The sequence below is a fragment of the Ovis canadensis genome, chromosome 1 (genome assembly GCF_042477335.2).
Source record: "Ovis canadensis isolate MfBH-ARS-UI-01 breed Bighorn chromosome 1, ARS-UI_OviCan_v2, whole genome shotgun sequence".
In the NCBI taxonomy this organism is placed as follows: domain Eukaryota; kingdom Metazoa; phylum Chordata; class Mammalia; order Artiodactyla; family Bovidae; genus Ovis; species Ovis canadensis.
Window position 1 is genome coordinate 271,737,851 of NC_091245.1, and position 12,089 is coordinate 271,749,939.

The 12,089-nt window shown below is 49.0% G+C and overlaps 1 protein-coding gene across 1 annotated transcript in view; it reads left to right on the plus strand.

Moving 5' to 3' along the window:
* Nucleotides 1-1,590: 1,590 nt before the first annotated feature.
* CHAF1B (chromatin assembly factor 1 subunit B) overlaps nt 1,591-12,089 on the plus strand; it is a 28,030-nt gene continuing 17,531 nt past the window's right edge. Inside the window, exons 1-6 of the mRNA XM_069582343.1 lie at nt 1,591-1,698; nt 2,272-2,501; nt 3,686-3,818; nt 4,511-4,628; nt 5,615-5,718; nt 9,937-10,033. Of these exons, the coding sequence (XP_069438444.1) occupies nt 2,376-2,501; nt 3,686-3,818; nt 4,511-4,628; nt 5,615-5,718; nt 9,937-10,033 (578 nt within the window). The 5' untranslated portion in view covers nt 1,591-1,698; nt 2,272-2,375. The remainder of the gene's footprint in view (nt 1,699-2,271; nt 2,502-3,685; nt 3,819-4,510; nt 4,629-5,614; nt 5,719-9,936; nt 10,034-12,089) is intronic.

Consider the following 12,089-nt stretch of genomic DNA (forward strand, 5'->3'; position numbering starts at 1 on the left):
AACTCTCACATCCATACACAACTACTGGAAAAACCGTATCTTTGACTATATGGACATTTGCTGGCAAAGTGATGTCTCTTCCTTTAAATATGCTGTCTAGGTTGGTCACAGATTTTCTTCCAAGGAGCAAGCGTCTTTTAATCATGCCTGTAGTCACTGTCCACAGTGATCTTGGAGACCAAGAAAATAAAATCTCATCGATTCCACTTTTTCCCCATCTATTTTGCCATGAAGTGATGGGACCAGATGCCATAATCTTTGTTTTTTGAACGTTGAATTTTAAGCCAGCTTTTCCACTCTTCTCTTTCATGTTCATCAAGAGACTCGTTAGTTCCTCTTCTCTTTCTGCCATTTGAGTGGTATCATCTGCACATCTGAGGTTGCTGATATTTCTCCCAGCAATCTTGATTTCAGCTTGTGATTCCTCCAGCCCAGCATTTCACATGATGTACTCTGCATATAAGTTAAATAAGCAGGGTGGCAATATATAACCTTGACATACTCCTTTTCACTTTTTAAATTATTATTTGGGAAAATGACAGGAGGCCTGAAGACGTTTCTGTGGTTTATTTATTTTGAAACACTAGTGACCAAAAGGGCTTCGCTGGTGGCTCAGAGGTTAAAGTGTCTGCCTTCAATGCGGGAGACCCGGGTTCGATCCCTGGGTCGGGAAGATCCCCTGGAGAAGGAAATGGTAACCCACTCCAGTATTCTTGCCTGGAGAATCCCATGGATGGAGAAGCCTGGTAGGTAACACGACTGAGCGACTTCACTATCTATCACTAGTGACCAAAACAGGTTACAGCTGTCAGATAGTCACTGCACTAGTGAAAGTCGTGGTAGTCTTGGGTGAGTCTCAGAGTTACAGTGTCCCCACCTGTCCTACAGAAGGGCCCTCCGTTTTTTTTTAGCAGACTGCAAATTCTCCTGAGAGTAAGTCTGCTTTTGAACTGTGGTGTTGGAGAAGACTCTTGAGAGTCCCTTGGACTGCAAGGAGATCCAACCAGTCCATCCTAAAGGAAATCAGTCCTGAATATTCATTGGAAGGACTGATGCTGAAGCTGAAACTCCAATACTTTGGCTACCTGATGCGAAGAACTGACTCATTGAAAAAGACCCTGATGCTGGGAAGATTGAAGGCGGGAGGAGAGGGGACGACAGAGGATGAGATGGTTGGATAGCATCACCGACTCAATGGACATAAATTTGAGTAAGCTCCGGGAGTTGGTGATGGACAGGGTGGCCTGGCGGTGCAGCCGTCCATAGGGTCGCAAAAAGTCGGACACGACTGAGCTACTGAACTGAACTGAAGTCTGCGTCAGCTTCGCTCTCCACTGTGTATCCAGGTCCAGCATAGGGTCCAGCATATAGCAGATGCTCAGTAAATGTTTGCTAAATTAACAAGGGAAGAAGTGACTGGACTCCCTCATCGTTCCACCGATGCGTCGTTCCGCAGGGAAATAATAAACCGGCGGGAGCCAGCCGAGTCCAAGGGCGCTGGTCACGCCTCCGCGGCGGGGCGGGGCCTCTGTGGATCCCCGCCTACGAGGAGGGGGGAAGTCTCTAGATCCCCGCCCACTCGGAGGCGGGGAGTCCCGAGGCCCCGCCCATCAGGAGGCGGGGCCTGCGGCGCGCGGGAAGCGGCGCGCGCGCGGCGGCGGGAGCTGGCGGCCCAGCGGCTTGAACGCATCCCTGCAGGTACTGCTTTTCCCGCGCGGCCACTCGCGTCCCCGCGCTTTCCCGGCCGGGCCTGGGTGAAGGGTGAGGAGCCGGGTGAGGTGGCGAGCGGCCCTCGTCGAGGGCCAGCCGCGAGGACCCGGGGGAGCTTAGGAGAAGCGCCCCCGGCGGCCTCCTCTCAGCCAGGTCTCAGGTCCGGTTCCGGCTTTCCCGGCTGCCCCCTTCCTCCCCGGCCTCGGTCGGCTTGCCGAGCAGCCCTTCCGCCGCGGCCCCTGCCCTCCCTCACCCCCGGTAGCCGTCTCCCCGGGGCGCCCACCCCCAGATACCCGGTCTCGCCCCCTCTCAGCTTGGCCTGGCCCGGCCCGGGCCTTGCTTTCCCCTCCCTGGGTGTCCGTCCCTCGTTGCTTTTCTGGACATACCCGGAGAATAAACTGAAAACAGCCGCGGACTCCGCGAACCACTTAAGGTGGAGCTGCGAGGGCTGCGTCAGAGGGCCGCACTGACATCCTCTCCCAGGGTCGGCAGGGCTCCTGGGCTCAGGCTTGAGCGTTCAGTGCTTGATGAGAGATTGATCTCATCACCAACCATTTGCAGCTCTCTCTCCTCCGTCTTTGGAGAACCAACGGGGGCACCCCAACCCCCACCCCCACGCACCACCCCCTGAGGAACTGTGTTTCGCTCCTTGAAGACTCCGGAGGATGAAAGTCATCACTTGCGAGATCGCCTGGCACAACAAGGAGCCGGTGTACAGCCTGGACTTCCAGTATGGAGCCGCCGGGAGGATCCACCGGCTGGCCTCCGCGGGGGTGGACACGGCTGTCAGGGTAAGCGGGGCATGGGGAGTGGGAAGGGCCCTGGAAGCAACGTTGAAGTGGCATTCTCCCTCCACTCTTGTGTTTTTGTTTTTTGTTTTTTTTTTTAGGTATACTGTTTCATTAACATTTAAACCAATTTTATGATAATGGAAATAAAACTATAATAGGCAGAGCTTTTAATGGAGCAACATATTGAACACGTCAGATTACACAGACAAAAGCCCCAGAATTGGAAGTAAAACCCACCATTGACTAAAACAGATGTCCTTGGTTGCTGACAGAATCTCCGACTTGAGTCAGTAATGAAGTGCAGGATCGGTAAACGCGAGCAGATATCGCAGATTCCAAGCCTTAGATGGTTTTCCCGAGCAGGGCACTCTTGTGTTTTTATAATGACTGTTAAACGCGGGGCTACCCAGCTGGCTGGCTCAGTGGTAAAGAATCTGCCAATGCCTGAGACGCAGGTTCAATCCCTGAGTCGGGAAGATCCCCCTGGAGGAGGAAATGGCAGCCCACTGCAGTATTTTTTTCCCCTGGGAAATCCCATGGACACAGGAGCCTGGGGTTGCAAAGAGTCGGACAGGACTGAGCACGCACACTGCAGGCAATCATCACAAATTATTGTACTAAGTTACCTAGCCCAGGGGCTTCCCAGGTGCACTAGCGGTAAAGAATCTGCTTGCCAAAGGCAGGAGGTGCCAGTTGGATCCCTGGGTGGGGAAGATCCCCTGGAAGAGGAAATGGCAAATCCACTCCAGTATTCTGGCCTGGAGAATCCCATGGACAGAGGAGCCTGGGGGTCTCAAAGAGTCGGACACAGCTGAGTGACAAAGTGTATGTATATGTGTATTTAGCCCAGATGGATAAATTTTCAGGATCTTGAGTCAACAATGAGGCAATAGCGAGCAACTTTCTTCCTAGGGTCCTGTTACATAGACGGATGTCACTGGATGTGGTGATGTTATTATTTCAGAACCCTGAGCCCGTTTCCTCTAGGGGAAGAGTTTGCACAAGAAAGAGGTGGGAGGCAGTGGCACTGGAGGTTTATATTTCAGATAGGAATTACTTCCTCTTACATTTCAAAAGAGAAACTAAATTTTCTTTCTGAAAATCAGTGCAGGGTTGTTTTAGTAGGTGCAGTATGAAGCCTGCTCACTACATGTTTCTCTGAATGAGTGTTTTTGTATCAACAGATCTGGAAGGTAGAAAAAGGACCAGATGGAAAGGCCATCGTTGAATTTTTGTCCAATCTTGCTCGTCATACCAAAGCGGTCAATGTCGTACGTTTTTCTCCAAATGGGGAAATTTTAGCATCAGGAGGGGACGGTGAGTATTTTACTTTGAATCTGTAGAAACCAGATACACACATGTCTCATAGCCAATACTGAGATTTGAGCTAGATATACTTTCTCATTTCAGAGGTCGCTTGACCCTCTGAATCTGTCATTTAGATAGTTTAGGGGAGTTATGGGGATATGTTATGGGGAGTATTTCATTCTTTTTTATAGCTAAGTAATATTCCGTTGCATTTATGTACCACATCTTCTTTATCCATTCTGTTGATGGACATTTAGGTTGCTTCCATGTCCTCGCTATTGTAAACAGTGCTGCAGTGAACGGTTTCTGTACTTTTGTATACATTTGAAAATTCCTATTATAGAGGGAATTCCCTGGTGGTCCAGTGGTTAGGACCCTGTGCTTCCACTGCTGGGGGCCCTGGTTCCATTGCTGGTCAGGAAATAAGATCCCATAAGCCACCCAGTATGCACCCCCCCAAAAAACCCCCCCAGATTTCCATTATAGAGCTTAAAATATCTGATACAGAAAAACACAATATAAGAACACAGTAAATTAGAAAGCTTTTGTTCAGAAGGGAAACTTGCTGTTCCTGCCCGAATTCTTAGAGGTAAATCCTCATGGCCATAGTGTCTGTAGATATTGTTTAATGTCCTAAAAATCCAGAAGTGAAGAAGCCACACAGGAAAGCGTGATTTGCGTTTAATCGACTCACTCTGCAGATGCTGTCATTCTGCTCTGGAAGGTGAATGATAACAAGGAGCCGGAACAGGTTGCTTTTCAGGATGAGGATGAGGCTCAGCTGAACAAGGAGAATTGGACTGCTGTAAAAACCCTGAGGTAACCTTGGGAGGGACCTGCAGAGGGTTTAGCTTTAGGACCTGAATGCATTCAGCTGATAGGCATTTAGACTTTCATATCTCACTTAAAACTTTTACTTGTGCAAGACAGTAATGCAGGCATAGTTTAAAACAGCGGCCCCCCAATATTTTTGGCACCAGGGACAGGTTTCATGGAAGACAGTTTTTCCACAGACTTGGGGTGAGGGGTGATTTCTGACTGATTCAAGTGCATTACATTTTTTGTGCACTTTATTTCTGTTGTTATTATTACATTATAATATATAATGAAATAATTATACAGTTGTCACTTGCTGCTCAGTGATAGAGTATGCAGGGAGTTGATTCATCATGGTCTCCTGAGGTCCTCCTCCCTGAGCCACTCCCCAGAGCTCACCTCATGGCCTGAGCTCCACCTCAGATCATCAGGCATTAAATTCTCACAAGGAGCCTGCCACCTGGGTCCCTCTCAAGCACCATTCACTGCAGGGCTCGCGGCCCTGTGAGAATCCAGAGCCACTGCTGACCTGAGAGGAGGCGGAGCTCAGGCAGTAATGTGATCGACGGGGAGTGGCTGTAAATACACAGGAAGCTCCTCCTGCCTCCTCCTAGCCTCCTGCCAGCTAGCCCAGTTCCTAACAGGCCACGGGCTGGTAGCAGTCCAGGGATTGGGGACCCCTGGCTTAAAAAGATAAAAATATGGATTAAAATGGATTTTCCATTAAAAGCCATTAAAATAGAGTTCCCTAGTTTCTCTTATAAAATTTTCTTCAGTAAACTTGAATCAATTTTAAAGATACAAATATCCTTGAATGTAGTAGTTTATAGCTACAGCTAATATAGCTATATAGCTAATGTAGCTCTAGTGGGAATTCTACAATCCCATTGTGTGGGCCCTGAGTTTGCCTTTAAATTTTTGACTTTTTTTTTTTCCTCTCCTCAAGACAAGAATTGCTTTTTCTTTTCTTTTTCCTCTTTGGGTTCTAGGGGCCACTTAGAAGACGTGTATGATATTTGCTGGGCAACTGACGGGAATTTAATGGCTTCTGCCTCTGTGGACAACACGGCCATCATGTGGGACGTTAGTAAAGGTAGCTGATGTGTTTTTGCTATTGTCGGGGGCAAAGTGCAAGTGTTAGTTGTTCAGTCATGTCCAATTCTCTGCGACCCCATGTACTATAGCCCACCAGGCTCCTCTGCCCATGGAATTTCCCAGGCAAGAGTACTGAAGTGGGTTGCCATTTCCTCCTCCAGGGGATCTTCCCGACCTAGGGCTGGAACCAGGTCTTCTGCGTTTCAGGCAGGGTCTTTGCTGTCTGAGCCACCAGGAAAGCCCATTATTAGGGGAGCGATATTCCAAGTGGCTGAAAAGTCGAACCATGAAACGCTTCAGAAGAGTTTCTTTAGCGGACTGAAACAGAAGTTTAGCTGGACAGCTTAGGGATTATCCCCGTATGCCAGGGATGCAGTTGGAATGTATGAGGTTTAGCAGTGGTGTTATGAGTCATGAGTTGCTGATGCCAAAGCAAGGTAGACACCACACGCCTGGGGGTACAGACATGACGGGGGAGCAGGTGGGGAGGGACAGGGCTGATCCCTGCCTTCACAGACCTGAGGATCTTGGAAGGTTATCAAGTCATCCTTATTAGTGGGGCATTTCCTGCTCGATATAGCGGTAGGTTTGATCAGGTTTCCCTGGTGGCTCACCCGCAGTGTGGGAGACCTGGGTTCAATCCCTGGGGTGGGAAGACCCCCTGGAGAAGGGAAAGGCTACCCACCCCAGTATTCAGGCCTGGAGAATTCCATGGACTATATAGTCTTTGGGGTCACAAAGAGTTGGACACAACTGAGCGACTTTCAGTTCACTTCACTTCATGGTCAGCTTTACATTTCAGGACATCAAATAAAGCAAAGGATACCTCACTGCTTTGAAAGAATCTGTTTTGGATGGGTGTGGGAGGAGATGGGAGGTAAACACATGAGAAGTTAACTACAGTTTGAAAATAGCAGTGGTGGCCAATGCCTAACAACTTTTTCCCGCCACAGTCCTGCAGTCAAGCTTGGTTTCTCCCAAACCTCTTCCTCTCCTCTCCTTTATCTGGTCATTCTCCACCAGCCCAGATACCCAGGTCAGGGGTCAGGCTGTGGCTGTTGGCATCCTCTGCGGTCTCAGCGGTGCATGGCCCGGTTTCCATCCATACTGCAAAAGCCTCTCTTGTGTTAATAGTTCCATGCTGTTCCCTGAAGCAGCTTCTCTTGCCTCCTCTGTGTCACACTCCCTAATCAGTCCCAAACATTTCGGCCAAGGGGAAGACGGGTGTGACCAGCATCCTCATCTTCTTTTTCCCAAACCTTGATATTTTGGTGTCTGCAGACACTCCATCCAGCACCTCTGAAACCAGTTGTAATGACCTTGAACGCTACCAGCCCGCTGGGCATTCTTGCAGGTGCTGGAAAATACCCAAATATGATGGTCGCGTTCTAGCAGGATGTGAATAAGTGCGCAACCGTCCATCTGATGTTAGGAAGTGATGGCGCCCCGAGGGGTCAGCGAGTGGTCGGGTGATCAAAAAGGCTTCTCTGAACACGTGGAGTTTGAAAAGAGACTGGAATGAAGTTGGGGAATGAAGACTGTGTGCATTGTTTTGGGGAATGGTGTTCCTGCCTGTGGGAACAGCAGGTGCGGAGGCCCTGTGGCCAAAACAGCTTGTTGTGTCCAGGCAACAGGAAGTCGAGGGTTGCAGGAGCAGGAGGGGGAAGGAGGACCCCCAGGCTGGAGGGTGGTGGTGGGCCCGGCCACCCGGGTCGGGTCTCAGGTTGTATCCTAGGTGTGATCGTGAGCTGCCAAAGGGCTTTGAGCAGTAGAGCTACCTGATTTTACTTATTAGCACGTGGCATGCTGATCCTGGGACAGCAGAGAAGGGGGCAGGGGGAGGAGCGGTTTTTAAGGAGTGTGGAAATCGAGACTTCATTGTAAGCCTTTGTTTTAAATGTGTAACATGGGCAAGGTTGTTCAAAGTCAGTAAGTTTTTGTATTTGTGGATTTGCACGTGCTGTGATTCCATCTCCTGCCCATCACCTTCAGTTCAGTTCAGTTGCTCAGTCGTGTCCGACTCTTTGTGACCCCACGGACTGCAGCAGACCAGGCTTCCCTATCCATCACCAACTCCCACTTTACTCAGACTCATGTCCATTGAGCCAGTGAAGCCATCTAACCATCTCATCCTCTGTTGTCCCTTTTTCCTCCCACCGTCAATCTTTCCCAGCATCAGGGTCTTTTCAAATAAGTCATTTTTTCACATCAGGTGCCAAAGTATTGGGGTTTCAGCTTCAACATCAGTCCTTCTAATGAATATTCAGAATTGATCTCCTTTAGGATGGACTGGTTGGATCTCCTTGCAGTCTAAGGGACTCGCAAGAGTCTTCTCCAACACCACAGCTCAAAAGCATCAATTGTTCGGCGCTTAGCTTTCTTTATAGTCCAACTCTCACATCCATACATGACCACTGGAAAAACCATAGCTTTGACTAGACGGACCTTTGTTGGCAAAGTAATGTCTCTGCTTTTTAATATGCTGTCTAGGTTTGTCATAACTTTTCTTCCAAGGAGCCAAGTGTCTTTTAATTTCATGGCTGCAGTTACCATCTGCAGTGATTTTGACTCCAGAGTTAAGTCATCATCTTGAAGATGGCCCTTGAAGAAGAATGCCCACTTGGTCCGCACTTGTCCTGTCTCCTGTCCGCTGTCCCAGAGCTGGGCATCTGTCTCTGAAGGCCTGTCCTCCGACAGCTCTGACAGGGACACCTCAGGCCAGGTGGCCTGCCCCCCATCAGCACATCTCCACCTGGTCCCTCAGCACGTCCGATTCTTGCTCATTGCCTTCCAGGAGCCCCGCGGTCCACTGAGCCCTCTGCTTCCTGGTCTGTCGGCCCCTCCAGCCTCTTGTATTCTCCCTGTCTAGCTTGTTTCCCAAGGGGATCATGTACAAACACAGACCGTCTTCATCCACCTGCCCCACCAAGACAAACCCCAGCCCAGGATCGGCTGTGGTCCTGGTCCCAGGCTGAACACAGCTGGTCACAGACCCACACGCTGCACCCCAAGCCCCTGCAGATGCGTCCCCAGCAGCCTTCGGGGGCGAGTGGGTGGTCCCAAGGTCCCTGCCCTTTTCGCTTGTGAGGTCCAATCCCACCCCTGTTTCCCCAGCAGCCTCCCCCACAGACCTCCAAAGATCTCCCGAAGCCGTTTCTTCATCCCCAGCCACTTAATCCCAGCAGACTCCCAGAGAAGAGCCTCATGAAGGGGAGGGGGACGCAGTTAGTCTGACATCTGTGGTGTGCACATGAAGGTCCCTGGTGACCTTGGGGCCTGCGGTTTTAGGGGGCAGTGGTGGGTGTGGGGAGTGGGTGCCCCCGGCAGAAGGTTGAGTGAGTGAGAGGCGAGGAGGTCGCCAGAGTGAGTGACCAGGTGTAGAGTGCTCCCTCCAGAAGAGGGTTTTGTTTCTCAAAGACTGGCCAAGGCTTCCTAACTCCCTCTTCACTTCTTCCAGGTCGTCTTTGTGTGTGACTGGTTTTATCCTCCACGTTTCTCCCCCAAAGCCCTTTCCCGTCTGGGCCTGCCTTGCTCTGGGGCAGGCCCTTGGCTCTCACCTGGTCTCCTGTCCCCTCCCGACTAGTGACACTTCCTGTGTGTGCTCTCGTCAACCCTCGGCTTCATCCTTGACATGCAGGTCACTTCCCAGCTCAGCGCTGCGCCGAGCTGCACTGTGAGCCCCCAGAACCTTTCTCTCGCACACGAGGGTGTCGCACACACCAGCAGTCTCAGCTGCCTGTCATTTCCCCGAACACCAAGCTGGCTTTCACCCCGTGGGTTTGCTCAGAATGCTGCCTTCTCTCCCCGCTGGCCCCCTTATGTCCTGCCTAACCTGGAGGCCTGAACTCTGAGCTCACGCCTTCTCCACCCTCACCCCTGCTCTCTTGGCTGCCCCTCGTCCTCCCCATGGTGTCAGTGTGCGTGCCCAGTGGTGGTCTGTTCTCCCCTCCCCGTGCCCCTGCCACTCGTATTCTTTCTGTCCAGCTTGCTCTCCAAGGGGACTGTGTGTGCATAGCTGCCACTGGGAGCTCTGAGCTCCCTGGGACGGGGGACCGTGTGGTTATCTTTGACCCCAGAGCCTGACTTGGGGTTTGGTAGAGAGGCTCAATCACCCGCTGCTGAATGATGGAACAGCAAAGTAATAATACTTAAATTGTAGTCTGTACCATTTGTGCATTAGTGGATTTTAGTAGTGTGTTGTATGCTTTATCCATAGGCCAGAAGATCTCAATTTTTAATGAACATAAAAGTTACGTACAAGGAGTAACCTGGGATCCTTTGGGTCAATATGTTGCTACCCTGAGCTGTGACAGGTAAGTTAGTATTTGACGAGTTGTCCTCACCTCTGTTAGCTTGAAGTTTTCTTCAGAGATATTTTTATTACAGCTTAACCAATATAAACCACAATCTAGCTTTGATTCTTTTGTTCCTGATTTCATAGAAAGCATTTTATTTTACTGTTATTCTTAAAACTGGAGAAGGCAATGGCAACCCACTCCAGCACTCTTGCTTGGAGAATCCCATGGACGGAGGAGCCTGGTGGGCTGCAGTCCATGGGGTCACTAAGAATCGGATATGACTGAGCATCTTCACTTTCACTTTCATGCATTGGAGAAGGAAATGGCCACCCACTCCAGTGTTCTTGCCTGGAGAATCCCAGGGACAGGGGAGCCCGGTGGGCTGCCGTCTCTGGGGTCGCACAGAATCGGGCACAATTGAAGAGACTTAGCAGCAGCAGCATTCTTAAAACAGAGTAAGAAATTGGAGACGGATTAGGACAAGAGCCTTACACAAAGTTAGTACTTAATAAATCTTTATTGAATGGGTGAATGAATGCAGAAATAGCTCTGAGTTAAATCTGAACTTTTTTAAAGAAAAAGTCTTATAAATATGACTTAGGAAAGAAGAGATACCTAGTGGTAAGGTTGGATATTTTTTTCATTTTTTTGATTAGTGTTTACTGCTACAGTGATTTTAACAACTCCATTTAAATTAATTTGAAAAGATATTTTATCTTGTTTTCCTCCTTGTTTCAAGGAGGTCCTGTTGCTGTATTTACTGGTATAATTAAATACAGTAATTTAATTGTGTTCTTGGAACAAAGAATTTTTTAAAAAGCCAGGAGGATTTCCCTGGTGGTCCAGTAGTTAAGACTCTGTGCTCCCACTGCAGGGGACCTGGGTTCAATTCCTGGTCAGGGAACTAGATCCTACATGCTGCAACAAAGACCTGGTGTAGCTAAATTTAAAAAAAAAAACACAGAGGTACCAATCATATCGCTCACCTGTCATAATAGTCCTTTTTCAAGTCTCTTCAGCTTTTCTTCTCAGATTTATAATGGTCCTGCTCTAGCCATTTGCAGATTTGTTTTAGGTTGAAAGTTATCACTAGAAAAAAAGTACATAATGACATTTTTAGTATAGCGCGTATAGAGCCATGAAGTCTTTTGTTAGGTTTATTACTGCCTTAATTGAGAAGTGCCTCCCCTGGTGACTCCAATGGTTAAGAATCTGCCTGCAGTACAGGAAACCCGGGTTCAATCTCTGGGTTGGGAAGATCCCCTGGGGTAGGAAATGGCAACCCACTCCAATGTTCTTGCCTGGAGAATTCCATGGACAGAGGAGCCTGATGGGGTCTCAGAGTCAGACACAACTGAGTGACTAAGCACATACAGCTACTTTTGAGTATAACAAACTGGATTTCAGATAACCCTGGAATGAAAACACTAAGGAAGAATTAGTGTTTATCTCTTGTAGAATCTCCTATAACATTCCAGATGTCATTTATTTTCTGGTATATGTGGGCGAATTCTTTGGCTTTGCCCCAGTGACATGTGGGATCTTAGTTCCCCAACCAGGGATTGAACCCATGCCCTCTGCAGTGGAAGGGCCGAGTTATAACCACTGGACTGCCAGGGTAATCCCCTGATGTATGTGTTTTATTCAACACTCAGGAGTGAAACAGTCTGATCGGCTTGGGGAATAATATGAATTACCAACAACCAGTTTACCTGCTAGTGTTTTCCTTATTTTTGCAAATCCCTGAGGCCAAGACCCTTCCACACAAAATCAACTTCACGACAGTTGTGCAGATGGCCACTGGGCCACACGTCCAAGACCCGAAGTTCATCTCCCTTGACAAGTTGAAACATTCCGTAAAAAAGTGAAATTATGGCGTATTTCCCCCCCTACATTAGCGGTAGGTAGCCTTTCAGTTGTTAATATTTGCCCATGTCATTCAGTTAAGTGTGAAAGTCTTTGGTCAGTGGTTTTGCAGGCTGCAAGTTGTTGAAGCAGTCTTTAGTTCTGGTACTAGATTGTTTCTATGTGAAACGTAATTCACTTACTAGAAGAGATAGGTCAGACTTGT